Genomic DNA, 15,473 nt, shown 5'->3' with positions numbered 1-15,473 from the left:
GCTCAGTAGTGGCTCCTTTTTTGTAGTACTCTCTCCAATAGGGGTTTTTATCTCTTGGGTGTGGGAATGTAAATAGGCGACTTTCGAGCATGTTAGGTTCTAATGAGATGATTAGAGAGGAGGATCTGCCACCACCCTGACCTGCACACAGTCCGAGTTGCGTGACGTCCGAGTTGCGCTAGATTGCGAGGGCCCGTTCAGTCCTGCTTGCAGGCCTAGTTACAATTGTGATTGAAAGTACATTTTTTTGTTTACCCTTTCTTGGGAATTCACTTAAAATGTAAACTATAAGGAGTGCTGCCAAGATTAGTCGATGAGGTACGATGATGTCAACAATACTATTAGGCAACATCATTATCATTTTTATTTTGCACGTAAAACTCTCTCCACCTGTTGTCTGAAATGGTGCCTTGTCTTTCTTATACACATGTGCAACAGTGGTGATTCGAGACATAAGTGTAAGCCATGTGAAGACATGTGCAGTGGTGTTCATACATGTTCTTCCTCCCTAGAATTGTGCTCCAGCTTACCAAAACATCTATGTGATTTTAGTTCTCAAATTGAGAAAGATTAATAGTTTGATACATGCATTTTAACATCTTTGCGATCAATGGTAACTGTGCAGTGTTGGAACAGAGACCCTCCTGTCATGTGACAGTTTGGATTCATTTGCATCACATGTGATCTTCATCATAGCCACGTGTAACCTTTTTTTCCAGTAGTAGGGTACGACATCTGTCAACTTCTTTTGTCGGTTAACCACAGAAACTGGAAGAAACCATATACCAGTTACCACACGGACCACAGTTCTACAAAAAGGCCTTTTGACTATCCTATTCACCCCATTGGAATTCATTCACAGCTCTGTGGCAAAATAGTGAAAAGCAGAGACTGCTTCATGTAAACCATGTAGCGTCAACACCCACTGGACTGGACACACAAGCATATGCACACACACGCACACACACCACAATGTCCATCCTGTCAGTTTCTTGTTGATAAGGAGAACTTGTGTTTTGTTGTTTTGTCAGGTTGTTCACATGCTGTTTTTCCTATTTTTCCAATATATTCCCTCAAGAGAAAATTGGGGTCACAAGAGAATGAGATCCATGCAGAAATCCATGTATAAACTATATTTTACATGTGCAGAAAACTCCAGAAAAAATGCATTCAGGGTAAATTTTCATGTGAAATCACTGTGATACATTCTGAACATTTAATTGCTATTGAAATATTAAAAAAAAAAAAAAAAAAAAATGTTAAATGAGAGGTTGCAGTAGTATTAATAGTAATATAGTGAAACTTGGTATACTTTGGATTTTTAAACAATTTTGAGAAACTTAAGTCTGCGTACATTATGAGAATACATTTTCAATCATCTTTCCACAGTGTGTAACTGTGATCTGGCAAGGTCAGGCTTTTTCCAGAAGAAGGGCGAGTACATCTGCACAGCAGACTACCAGCGATTGTATGGCACACGCTGCGACCGCTGTGACAACTTCATCACAGGCGAGGTGGTCTCTGCTCTGGGACGGACTTACCACCCCAAGTGCTTTGTCTGCAGTGTCTGCAGGTACATTTGCACACACACATTAACCACAACACATAAAACCCTAGTCTCGAACACAGCTTGACTAAAGTCTGCAGCACTCAGAGTGATGCTCATGACCATCGGCATCTAATTTTGTCGTGAATTGAAATTTCAATCACAGTTAAACGGAGCCTGTAACGTCATAGATGTAACAGCTAAAATACTACATTGTATTCAGTGATGTTTTACGACCTGAATTAAGTTTCAGAGTACCAAAGAAGTTTCATGTGGCCAGGTGACTTGAGAAGAAAACTTTCGACACTCTTTTGTTGATGTAGTGCTAATGGTACTATGCCCCATTATCACACAGTTGTTTACCCGACTTTATTGAATATATCATTTTGGATTGGAAGATGGAGGTTCACTTCTTGCTGTGACATTTTTTCCCTCACCACTAGTCCCGTGATCCTGCTGGTATGAATATTTTAAGAAGCTAGTGAGGCTAACCGCTTCTCTCGTCCACCCCAACCAGCTTATTTTCATGCTCTGATTTGTGCAGAGGTATGAAGATTGTGGTCACCTTGTTGGCCGGACATTTCCTTTTCCACAGTGTGTTATAGTCCTGCAACGACAGCAGGCTGGCGAGCTCTAACTCTGTAAAATATCCAATCAGAAGACGAAATGCTAAAATCACATTCATTCATTCATTCATTTTCCATGCCGCTTATTCCTCACGAGGGTCGCGGAGGTGCTGGAGCCTATCCCAGCTAACAACGGGCAGTAGGCAGGGGACACCCTGAACTGGTTGCCAGCCAATCGCAGTAAAATCACATTGTATAGTTTTTTTTTTATTTTTTTATATAGTTTCATTTTTTCTTAAATTTAATTGTCCATCCATCCCATCCATTATCTACCGCTTAATCCAGGGTCTGGGCGCAGGGCCAGCAACTTTAGCAGGGAAGCCTAGACTTCCCTCTCCCCAGCCACTTCAACCAGCTCCTCAACACAAGGCATTCCCAGGCCAGCCGAGAGAGAGTCTCTCCAGCGTGACCTGGGTCATCTCGGGGTTCTCCCGCCAGTGGGACATGCCCGAAACACCTCTCCAGCGAGGTGTCCAGGAGGCATCCGAATCAGATGCCCGAGCCTTCTCAGATGGCTCCTGTCAACGCGGAGGAGTAGGGGCCTGACCCAGAATCCCTCCCGGATGATCGAGCTTCTCACCCAATCTCTATGAGAGAGCATGGACAACCCGCGGAGGACACTCATTTCTATGGCATGTATCCAGGATCTTGTTCTGTCGGTCACAACCCACAGCTCATGACCATAGGTGAGGGTAGGAACGTAGATAGATTCGTAAATCGAGAGCTTCGCCTTTTAGCTCAGCTGCTTTTTCACCACAACGGACCAGTGATGCGGAATCCACTGCAGACGCTGCAACGATCAGCCTGTCGATCTCCCGCTCCCTCCTACCCTCACTCGTAAACAATACCCCAAGATACTTAAAGTCCTCCACTTGGGGCAAGATCTCATCCCTGACCCAGAGAATCTATGGGGCCCAGCCGGGCACAGCCTGGAAAGGAAACGTGGGTCCCCCTTCCCATGGGCTCACCACCTGTGGAAGGGGCCAAAGGGGTCAGTTGCTCAGTGAGTTGGGCGCCGGCTAACGGCAGTCCGACCCCCAGCTACGCAATTTAATTGTGTCCAAATTGAAATTTAACCTTTAGATCAGGGTTCACTAAATCCGGACCTCGGTGCTACTTTTCCTGTCGTGTTTTCCATGTCTCCCTCCTCCAACACACCTGGATCAAAATAATCAGGATCATTATCAGATTTCTGGAGAGGTTGCTGATGACATAATCATTTGATTCAGGTGTGTTAGGGGAGAGAGACGTGGAAAACACGACAGGAAAAGTGGCACCAAGGTCCGGATTTAGTGAACCCTGCTTTAGATAATTGTTAGACTATATGCATAGTGTGCTTGAATTAAATTCGTTGGGTCTAAGTTCTTGCTGATTAGTGAAAATGAGCTCAATTTTAGTATTCGTTCTTACAGGAGTTCCCTATATCCTTTATCGATACTAGTTTCCCTCATTAGCTAGAAATTGAAGGCTGGATATACCCTGGAATTGTTGCCTATCAAACACTGCCATTTTGTCTTTAAGCGAAAGTATATGGCGATCGGTCTCGTATAAATGTTGACCGTGTGGTGAACTAGGACAGGAGTCTGAGGAGGAGTGTCGAACCACGAAGCCAAGCCGCGTTGTTTTATTGACTCACAAAGTAACAACGTACGTCTTGCATGCTGCGGCGGGAGACTTTTTTTGACTTCCGGCTGTTCCCTTAACTAAACCCTTCCCTCCGGGAACTACACAACTTGCCAACATTAGTTCCGCAGGTGAATTCTGTTAAAACTTGCTACAACCGCTTACTTTTTAAAAGTTCAAGACAGGAGACTCATATTTATTGGTACTAAAATTAGGTTGAGCTTTATACACGAGTACAAGAATTTCCCCTAGATTTTACAGGTAAATTTCGGGTGCGCGTTATATTTGGGTAATTACGGTAAAAGCTTTCAACAAAAAAACAAGCATGATCTGGACAAAATTCATGCAGGCATAGCAAGAACATGCAAACTCCACACAGATATATTACAAACACTGAGATCAGAACATTGATTTAAATATTGTGAGACAACTAGGGACACTATCACTTCTTTAATTGACAATTTATCATTGTGAAGGGTGATGGTAAAACTATTGAATAATTTTAACTAGAGCTGGAACGAATACTCGAGCAACTCGAGTAACTCGAGTTTAAAAACTGATCCAAGTAATTTTATTCACCTCAAGTAATCGTTTGTTTTGACAACTCGAAGCATCATGTTTTGCTCGGACTACTTTTAATGCAGGACAACGCGCTGATGTCACGTGCGTAGAGGAAGAAGCAAAAAAAAAACTGCAGCCGACAGCCGCTACAAACGACGCCGACGTTGCTAAATACTAGCCCGCACGATGCTACGTTGGTAGCAGGTAGCGTCTGATGAGTCTCATAGAGATCACATGTATGTTGAACTAGATGCGAAATGACAGACTATCAAACTATCAATTTTAGCTCAGTAGTCATTGCTGGATAAAACACCAAGTAGCACTGGTCCCTGATGTGCTCCAATACAGCCTGTATCATACATTTATTTTGAACACTGCAAAAACTCAAAATCCAATCAGAACTTACAGTTTAGACGAACTTAAAACTTAATTAGAACTTAAAAATGGCTTGACACAAATAGAAATTCAATTGAAACAGGTGGGAAAAAATCCTAACTTTTAAGTGATGTGTGTTATCAAGCGTAAAGGCATTTTTAGGTGTGTGTGTATATATATATATTTTATATATATACATACACGTATGTGTGTATATACAGTACTGTGCAAAAGTTTTAGGCAGGACACCTGCCTAAAACCTTTGCACAGTACTATATGTATATGTGTATATATATATATATATATATATATATATATATATATATATGTATATATATATATGTATATATATATATATATATGTATATGTGTATATATATATGTATATGTGTATATATATATATGTATATATATATATATATATGTATATGTGTATATATATATGTATATGTGTATATATGTGTGTGTGTGTGTGTATATGTATATACATATACATATATATATATATATGTATATATATATATTTTTTGAGTGAAAGCAGTGAATTAGTCTTTTTTTATTCTAGTTACATCTGAGATGCAATTGTTGGCTGTTTTCAACAATATACATCGAAAATAAAGACATTGATTGACTGAAAATGGTTCAACATTAGATGAAATGTCTTGTTTTCTCATGTATATTTATAATTGCTCTTCACCTAAAAATATATTTGTTTTATCCGATTACTCGATTAATCGATAGAATTTTCAGTCGATTACTTGTTTACTAAAATATTCAATAGCTGCAGCCCTAATCTTAACATTTTTGCCCACACTAATCCCCCAGTACTTCTCAACACCGACTCTTCTTTCTTAGTTTTCCTCTTTAATATTATGGACATCATCTGTCTTCTCTTATTTATCATCCTCATCACATCCTCTACTGTATTACTATCATTAGCCTCCTTTCTCATTGTCATCATTGCCTCAGCCCTAATGAAACCGTGAAGCAGGTTTCTGCATCAATGTTGTCATGAATAGTGATCAAAAGGCAGTAAGTATCAGAAATAGCTTCAAGTCAGTGGCAAGGTAAAACATTATGCATTAAACATGTTAATGATGTAGAATGTTAAAAAGTTGCTGACGAAGCAACTCACTTTCAATGACAAGGTCAAACGTCACATATGCAACCAACTAACTTTTTCAATTTCATCTGTATCAGACACACAATATGAACCCTTGGTGAAAAGTTTTGAGACTCTTTCTTATTCAACTAAATGCTGAAAAGTCTCAAAATATATGATCACGAGTGTACATCCAAATTATATTGATATTAGCTGCTCTATGTGACTAGTATCTAAGTTGTGCTGGCCTTTCGAAATGTTGAAAATTGTACAAGATACAAAAATAGAAAAGTGCTATATCTTTACGAATGCAATAAAATAAGTTAGAAGATAAGAACAGTTAACTCAAAATTGCTTTCAGGAAAAATCTGCTGCCTTAAATTATATACTCTCGATACACTATATTTGCAATTAGCCTTGGTAGGAAGAGCAAAAATGTGAGCTCTGTAAATGGCAAGGTAGGAGCAGGTAGATGTAACACGAGCTAGGGTTGACACACACTGTTTTACATATTTAGTGCTACTGAACCAAGGTAAAAAGAGCAAATCTGCTCTAGGGTCCACAACAAACAATGTGTGCTGCTGCTCTGCTGGTGACTCCTTCATGGTCTTGTTGCCATTTCCAGGCTTTGGCAGCGTTGTAAAAGGATTATTGCTTTCCATGTCATTTAAACAACCTTTTCTAAGCCTTTTAGCGCTCCATTCACTCGTATATGCTCCTCAGTCATGACTAAATCAATCAGTCTCTTACAAAAAAGGGAAACATAGTATTCATGTTCACATCAGATTCACACTATGCTTGTCCAATGTATGAGTTTTGTAAAAATAACGTTAGTTTGATCAATTGAACATTATTTAGTTAAAAGCTGTCACAATTAAATCATATTACCTTGAAAAAATTGAATCGTCATACTAGTCACAATGATGCTAGTAATCATACTTCAAGCCTCCATTTTTTGTTTGTTTTGTTTTGTTAATATATTTTACAGATATTCCGACTTCACACCATCAGATGGTTTATCCCTTTATTGGATCAACGTTCTTCCACATGTGCCACATTTTGAATGGTACAGTACAAGTGTTGTAATTCTCTATTTTTTTTCACCTCACAGTAAACCTTTTCCCATCGGAGACAGAGTGACATTCAGCGGAAAGGACTGTGTGTGCCAGCAGTGCTCTCTATCACTGGCCAAGCCAAATGAACCTATCAAAATACATGGGCCCAGCCGTAAGTCTAGCATCTGCCGTGCTTTCTCCCTTCTGTTTAGAGCGGCCTGACGCGGACCCTTAATTTGATGTCTCTATTAGCCCTCTTAGCACATTTAGCTAATCAAACTTTTGTCAAATCAATCTACCAACTGAAAAGGATGCATTTTAACATACCCATCATTCACTCACTACCAACACTAAACATCAAGAGTCCCAAGATGTTATTACTGACATGCTTTGTAGACAAGGGTAGTGTGCTAGTATAGCCCAACTTTGTTCATTGTGAAATGTTGGAAAATAAAACGTGTGATAGCATAACAAAATACTAGTAATTATTGTGGTGCATAAAAGGCTGGTTTTTGCTTACTAAGTGTATAGTAACATGCGATAGTGGAGTAGGACCAAGTTATTGCCCGACCCAGATTAGTCCATTCATGAGAATGAAATCCAAATGGCTCCCCAGATGCATGTTCATCACTCTATCAGCGGGTGTGACAGTGCTCGGAGGGCAACCTCAAACTGTAATCCTGTGTTTTGCATGCAGCCTGTTCCACTGCAGTTCTGCGACACAAGTGTAATTTGTAAGAATGCAAATGCATACTCAGATCATTCAAGCGTTTGTAGGAAAATATTTGTTTATTATATAACTGATGGGATTATTGTCCAATTGGTGGGTACAATGGATTTGTAGTTGTCCTTTCATTGGAGATATTTTTTGATCAAAGCAAGTTTCTGGAAATTTTATTTGGCATCTCAACATGTCCAAATATATGTGGGAAAATAAATATATGAATATGATATATAAATATATAAATGTATGTATAAATAATCACATACTGTTGCTATGTTATTCTATAGACAGTTTCATTAGAATCTGTTATTGGAATCTGGTACTTTTATTGAACACTTTTTCTGGCAACATACTGTATACAGAACTGTATGTACAGTATACATTTGATCTTTTCAGTTTGTATTATGCACAGTTATATACGGTAAGTAAAATAGGTAACTAAATAGTTATGGAGACTGGCCACCATTCGAAGAAGAAGACCGTTTGAGTACTTACAGACGGGACACAAAGTCTTGGCTCTATGGATTGAGCGGTATCACCACTGAATGATATTTGCAATATATTTGCCAGCAGCAAACAGACTGCAAATGTGCAGCAATTTTTCACAGTAAGGTGCAGTTTTTCTTGGCTGACAGTTTGCAGAGTGAAGCGGTCCCTTTACTAACGTGCATACTCCTCTCTTAGCCTGTATATCATGTCTAAGAAGAGTCCCCCAAGCCAAATCATTTTCTTAATGGAAACAAACTGACCTATCCTGAGTACTACAATATATTGTGATGTTCAGGAGACATGCATTAGTTGTATCTAAACAGATGTTCTGAATAACACCATGCAGTTTGTTTTCATAGTTTTTTTGTGCGAGGGTAGGGTAGCTTTTTGGGCTTGTTTTCTCGTCAATTTAAATAATTATTAAAAAAAAAAAAAAAAAAAAAAAAGGAGTAAGAGTGGTGAGGGGAAACAAATGAGCTCAGCATTACAGTTTATCACATTTGCAGAGCTATTGATTATGTGGGCTGCAAAACACTCGTAGAAAACAGAAGCTTAATCTCTCTGACACACACACACACTAAAATAAATAAGGTACACACATAGTTTATTACCATTTTAACTCATTTTTAAAATGTGGGGGACAGCACACGACAAGCAAAAAAAATGTGACCACTCACAATGACACAACACACTATGATGAGCTCATTTGACAAAGCAAAGTTCTGTTATACTAGTAAGACTAACGTGTAAGGGGAATCATAGTGCTTATCTTGTAACTACATTGAGGTTGCAAACTTGTCGTAAATGCTTTAGGAAACACGTTACACTTTACACTCCAGATGACAATTTGCCATCCCAACAGTTTTAGGCTGCCTGTTAATTGATTATTGTTCCATTTGATGTCAACATTACTGAATCTGATGTTTGCATGTTGACCACAGATATACGAATTTTAACTTTTATGATTAACAGCCCAGCAAAGGACAGTCGGTTGGCGAACTCAAGATGTCCAATCAGGCCTTTTCTGACTTTGATACAATTTCACTGTTTGGCTTGATGACTCTCACTGCTTGTACTCTGTCTTTTTCTTATTTTCTCGTCCTGTGTTTTGTTTTTGCAATTTTTGCCAGACTGCGCCGGATGTAGAGCAGAGATCAAGCAAGGTCAGTCTCTCTTGGCATTGGAGAAGCAATGGCATGTCAGCTGCTTCAGATGTCAAACGTGCAACATGGTCCTCACCGGAGAGTACATCAGCAAGTGAGCATGAAAAGAACAGAAATCAAAACACTGCGGCGCGAGTCTCAGAGTTAAATCCACTGAAGGTCATAAAATTCAGAATTCGGTCAAAATATAAATCTCGAAACATGTCAATATTGGAAGGGTGTTATAATGGATGACTTATGACCTGATGAAAGTAACAAAAAAAAAGATTAGAGACCCCAGATGGAAATGAATATAACTTTTGAGATTCCTCTGTAGAGTCTGATTTGCCCAGTCTTTTAAGATGTTGAGCAAATAACAGTTTTTTGTATAATCTGTTGCAGGGACGGAGTTCCATATTGCGAGGCAGACTACCACGCCCAGTACGGGGTGAAATGTGAGGGTTGCAGTAGATATATAAGTGGAAGGGTTCTGGAGGTGAGAAACAAGTACACTTTCAATAGTGACACAATGCTAACAGAGATTTAGCTGGGCGGATGTGTGCAGTAATTGAGAAATACTCAGATGGGAGACAACTGTGCTAACTGAGCGTAATCAGCCTTATCACAACAGAGCAGTCGCATTTCATCCTCGGCTCTGTATAAGCCTCGCCGTGGTTTGGGAGTATGCGACTTACGATTGGAGAGTGATAAACATTTTGTGATGCTCGACCAAACCAACACAAATTATGCTGCAGTAGCCGAGTTTGCACTCTATTTGGGATGAAGCGGTTTCCACTTGACCGCGACGGATGATAGAATTTCAAACTGGCATCACTGTATAAACATTTAAAATTGAAATTACTGTGTTTAGCATCTTCCAGTGGCAGTTGTCTTTCGCCGTCTCCCATCAGCCATGCTGGTTCAGCAAACAAAACAAGAAAGAATCAGATGCAGTCTATTTTATTTCGCTGATCACAATTAATGATGGTTTTAGTAATTTCAGGAAATTACATTTGGTATTTATTTTGTTTGTGGCTGTATCATATAAGTGCATAATCGGTTCTCATCACCCTCTTGATTTTTGTTGTTGAAATATTAGCATTCCTTTGTAGGTAGTATTTTCTCCCCACTTGGTTGGCTATTCTCTAGAAACATCAAAAACATAAAAGTCTGCTGCACTTTTTGGAAGGGACATTTTTTAGCAATGTATTTTTTTTTGTATTGATCAAGTCATTAGAGTTGTATATTGCCTTAATTGTCAGTGAAAGAATGCAGTAATACAAGGCAAATCTCGCCTTAATTTGAGAAAAAATGGTTGAATGATTAAATAACAAGTAATAAAGTTTTGAGGGGCATCAACTTGAAAATGGACAGAAAGGTTTAGAAAAACAAAAAACAAAAACAAAGCAAAGGACTGAAGACAGAAAATGGATTGACAAAGTTCATAGAAATTTATCAGCGGAGCAGTAGTTGGACTGGAACTAATGAAAAAGATTTGCAGATTGATTAAATACCTTTGGATGGTTTTATGGCAGAGGAATATAACACACAAACACATACAATAGCACACGCACATGCATGCATGCCAGAGACTCACAGAGTGTCTTATTGTCCCTCTGTTCCTTTGCTAATCAGAAAGCTTGGTGTAAAGTGCTTTGTTCCTCTCAGAGTTATTTATAGACGCAGGGAAATATTAGCTTTTATCTATGAGCCTCCCATTCTTAGTCTTTTTACTTTTCTGCTCATATATGTCTCAGTTAAGGAATGTTCCTGTGCACACGTTTTTTTCAGTAGTCCAGTTTTGATGCGACCACAAGGTATCATGTATTTAACTTGAAGATAAATATACTGATGCATACAACTAATGTAGTTTATTATAATTCCTCAGTAAGCAGTCATCCGTTTTGTTCAGGGTCATGGGTAGTCATGAGAGACAAAGACAAGACAACCGTTCGCACTGCTAATAAGTGGGAAGTTGAAAATGTGCCCCACTGCTAGCACTGAAGTCATGTGAGGGAACCATTAGACAAGCGTTAGCATCAAACTTACATTTACACATTGATACATAAACATAAGTCCTATAAAAGCAATCACATTGCTTTCTGTTTGAGTTCTGTGTTAGATCTTAATTTGGGAGTGGATTTTCCAAGAAAAATTCCCATTTCATCCCAATCCAGGGGCTGAGTCAAAAAGTAGATCCCATCCCATTAAACTCCTGTAGAATGACTCCCAATCCCGTCCGGCTCCCAGTCAAAAATACTCGCACTCCCATCCCACTCCCGTTTGTTAAAATTTTGTCATACCTTGAGTTTTGTTATGATTTTGCCCTAGTGTTTCTTGTCCATGTGATTACCCATTGATTTCACCTGTTGTGGCCTGCTCCTTGTGTCTTGACCAATCCGCTGCCTCTTGTATCAACCACCTGTGTCTCATTGTCTCATTACCCCATGTCTGTATTTAAGTTCCCCATGTGCTGTCTGTCTTGTTTGGTCATTCTGTCAGGGAGAGGTGTCAAAAACGTGGTTGTGGCAGGAGGCATGGTCAGCTGGTGCGGCGGTCTGCGCCGCCCAGGACCTCGCCTCCTGCCATGGCCTCATCCCGGATGCCCGCCCGACAGGCCCGATCAGTCGCCCCACGTCTGACAGCAACTTAGGCTACGTCTACACTTGGACAGATAATTTTCTCCAGAGTATTTTGCCAACTATTTTTATACTTGTCCACACCTACGTTTAAAGTTCGTTTAAGCCTCCCAGCTTCTGCAAGGTATGCATGCATCGGCACAAACTAAGCATGCGTAGAAACAAGCAGCCTCATATGTTACGTCATCGCCCGCGCATTTTTTTCGTGAATGCAATTAAATGCATCAGGCAGGAGCGAGAGTGGAGGGAGAGCATGCACGTTGTGATTGAAATAAATCTTTAGAAAACAATGAAAGCCTGACATCATTACTTGGGATGGTACAATCGATGCTCAATTGCGTTTTCACCACTTGGAAAATAACAAATAGAAGCATATGGTGTGGCGTTGCGTATATATCCTGGAAGCCGCAACCAGGAGTGCTTGTGCATAACAGTGGTGATCCTGGAAGAGGCGACAGTTTTGACAGGCAGAAATATCATGAAAAAAAATGATCGCATGCCTCTTTGACTGGAGGTACCACGCAGGTCACTTTTCGGGGTTTAGTTTTCCTCTAGGCATTTTTATATACTCATGTTCAATCGCCATTGAACTGGGAGGGGCCAGCCCCACAGCTGGCTGATCGGGGACAACGCGGGATACGAGCTCTGCAAAAAACGCTCATCTCCGCGTCCGGCGCGATGGGAGGACCACAAATGGACACCGGATTGACTCATATTATTGTGGTTCAATTATTATTAAGGTTCAAGAAAAATGTGTGGAAAAGAAAATAGGAGCAGGAATGCCAAGTCATGATCGTCTGCCTCCATGGTTTACGATACCGTCATGCCGCTCTAAAAATGACAGTGGCATGATATCACTTCCTTAGTATCCGATTGTTGTACGGAGACAGCAGTCCATATTAAGCGGCGGGTAATATTACCCGCCTACATTATCCGTCTAACAACTAATCTGGATAATGTGTTGGAAAATTGGTATATTGGAATGTGTAATTCATTGGGCGTGCCAACGCAAGTCGAGAAAGTATTGGCCCATGAAAATAAAACTACAAAAATTGAAGCTTCAGTCCTCTAGGTTTTCTCACACAAGTTAAAATCATCATCTATTTATGTGTTCACGTCCCGTCCCAATCACAGGATTGGTACAATTTTGACTCCCATCCTGCCAAAATTCCGAAATAATGCACACTCAATTTTGCGGTAACGTTTGAACTTGTCGGCATGTCTGTATAGGCACAAATCGAGCATTGTTTCTTACTTTAATGACTTGTTAAAAAACATAGAAACTCCTAGTAAATAACATCTGCCTTTGTTTAGTTTTGCCACTTTGCTCATCAGAATATCAGAATCAAATATTAAATTTGGTGCAGCCTCTTAATGCCTCAGACAATGCAGCCCTTATTACTGAGTGTTCTAGCTGTTGTACAATTACTGTTCTCTATGACCAGAGATGCTAAGCTCTTTGTGTGGAAATCATGAGACACAAACACATCCTTCTTGGCATTGTCTTCAGAGTAATGGGAAAGGGAGGGCGGTAATTTGCTGATGCATCTTCAATTTAATCAACAAATTACAACTAAATGGTGCTCTAGTAATTTTGGATGAGGGTGACCCCTAAAAAGAGACTTCAGCTAAAACTAGTTCATTTTTAGTATGACGGATTCTGGGAAAAAAAAAAATAAAATAAAAATACAGTAGTTATCGCTACAGTCTTTTTCTTCCCCCACAAAAATCCAGAAATTTGGGGCCTGCGGTTTTGTTTTGTTTTTGTTCACCTTGTAGTACAGTTGTTGTCAGCGCATGATTTCCTGTCAATAGAACATGTCTAGTTAAAAACCAGAAAAGTATTATGTAGTATCATTATCATATTAACAGCAAAATACTTTCTTTGGGTGTGTTTATATAAAAACGCTCAGGTCTCCTTGACACCACATGTTGGCAGTCTTTCTATAAATAGCAACTTCCTTTTGGTGTGTCAGGGAAGGTAGGGTTGATGATTTGGTTGCATGCTTTGACATCAGGGAAACGATAAATGTGAGAACTATGGATGTATGATGAGAATACATTAAGTGCTGTTTGTATAGAATCGTTGACACTTTTGTGTCCTTCACTTGTGTGCTCACATTCTTTTCTTTTTTGTGACGCACATGTACGCACACAGAGTCAGTACTTCTGAACCACTCCTGCACATCTTCATATGACTGACCCACGGATATTTGCTAATTAAGGAAGGGAGGAAAATGGGAGTGGGCTTGCATGTGATTGCAGCAAGTACATCTTTTGATGATGTCTCATGACGTCTAAATAGAACTGTAAGGCCACAGTGACCGCGTGTTAATAAATAGATGATCCGCCCAAAGGAGACTTTGAAGGGAAATTGCGCAACAGTTTAAAAGAGAAACTGTTGTCTTCATAAAAGTTGACTCACAAAACACAAACACATATGGATTGAGAAGCTTAACATACACTTGTGACTCTTTGGCACCCATAAAGATTTGATTGTTTCATTTGTGGACTGAAGTTACTTCAATGAATACATCAATGTTGATTGTATTATTGTTTGTTATGTCATATACTCTCTAATGCGCTTTGGTATAGCTTTGGCTGTTCTGACAGCTCTATATTAGTAAACATGACAACATAATTCTATTTTTTTATGTAATTAGGGCCGAGCACCAACTGACGCGAGAGCCCTATGCAAATGTTTATTATCATTCTGTTTTAATGGCAAATGAAAATGGATAATTTGGAGGCCTGAACATGCACGACAACTCACCAAAATTTGCACATACAAATTTGGATAATTTTGCAACGTTGCAACGTTGCGAAAAAATTTAACAAAATGTCTCATTGGCACCTCCGTGAATTTTTAAAAAAGGCCTCTCCATTTAGGTTTTTTCCAACATTGAGCAATGAAATTTGAGTAGTCGATACGATGTGCAAAACTGCTTCAAAAAGTCTCTCGCACCCATACTCCAAAACCAACAGGAAATCTGGTATTTTGGATTGAATGTTAAAAACATGCAATTTTAGTTGAAAACCAGCGTGCACGTTTGTGACCATTGTGCTGAGGCAGTTAGTTGGATCCTCCTCAAAATTGGTGAGACTGTTCATGAGACATGAGATGTTAAGTCATCAAAATGGTGAGTTTTTATTCACGGGCCTGGCCAGGCTAACAAAGTCAGGCATTTTTTTTGGCAACACGCCAATTCATTAAATGACTAATAACTTCCTGATACAAGGTGCAATCTTTTTCATATGTGGCATGCATGTGAGGTATCCAAACTTGAACAAGACTGCATTAAAATATACCCATTAGGCCTGGCGCCTCCTAGTGGGAACAGGAAACACCATTCTTTACGAGAAAGGCTCCACCTCCTCGGGAAAAAAAAAAATCAATTGAACTCAAACCTGCATCACGGGAATCTTAAGACATGTGTTCAGGCATCTGATGAAAAATATAGTTTTTGTTGAAGCGGCCGGGTCCAAATCTTCTTCTTCTTCCTTCTTCATGGCAAATGAAAATTGCCAATTTGAAAGTCTGAACATGCTCGAAAACTCACTAAAATTTGCACATAAATGCGGCTTTGCGTG

At 39.5% G+C, this 15,473-nt stretch overlaps 1 protein-coding gene across 3 annotated transcripts in view; it reads left to right on the top strand.

Annotated features, from left to right (window-relative positions):
* The window catches only part of ablim3 (actin binding LIM protein family, member 3), a 109,288-nt gene that overhangs the window by 69,390 nt on the left and 24,425 nt on the right, over nucleotides 1-15,473 (top strand). For all 3 annotated transcript variants that reach the window (XM_057850060.1, XM_057850059.1, XM_057850061.1), the window contains exons 3-6: nucleotides 1,390-1,573; nucleotides 6,945-7,060; nucleotides 9,232-9,358; nucleotides 9,646-9,739. In XM_057850060.1, coding sequence (XP_057706043.1) covers nucleotides 1,390-1,573; nucleotides 6,945-7,060; nucleotides 9,232-9,358; nucleotides 9,646-9,739 — 521 coding nt within the window. The remainder of the gene's footprint in view (nucleotides 1-1,389; nucleotides 1,574-6,944; nucleotides 7,061-9,231; nucleotides 9,359-9,645; nucleotides 9,740-15,473) is intronic.

This window comes from Corythoichthys intestinalis, chromosome 11, assembly GCF_030265065.1.
Source record: "Corythoichthys intestinalis isolate RoL2023-P3 chromosome 11, ASM3026506v1, whole genome shotgun sequence".
In the NCBI taxonomy this organism is placed as follows: Eukaryota; Metazoa; Chordata; class Actinopteri; order Syngnathiformes; family Syngnathidae; genus Corythoichthys; species Corythoichthys intestinalis.
The sequence above is the reverse complement of the archived record's forward strand: the minus strand, read 5'-3'. Positions and strand labels throughout refer to the sequence as shown.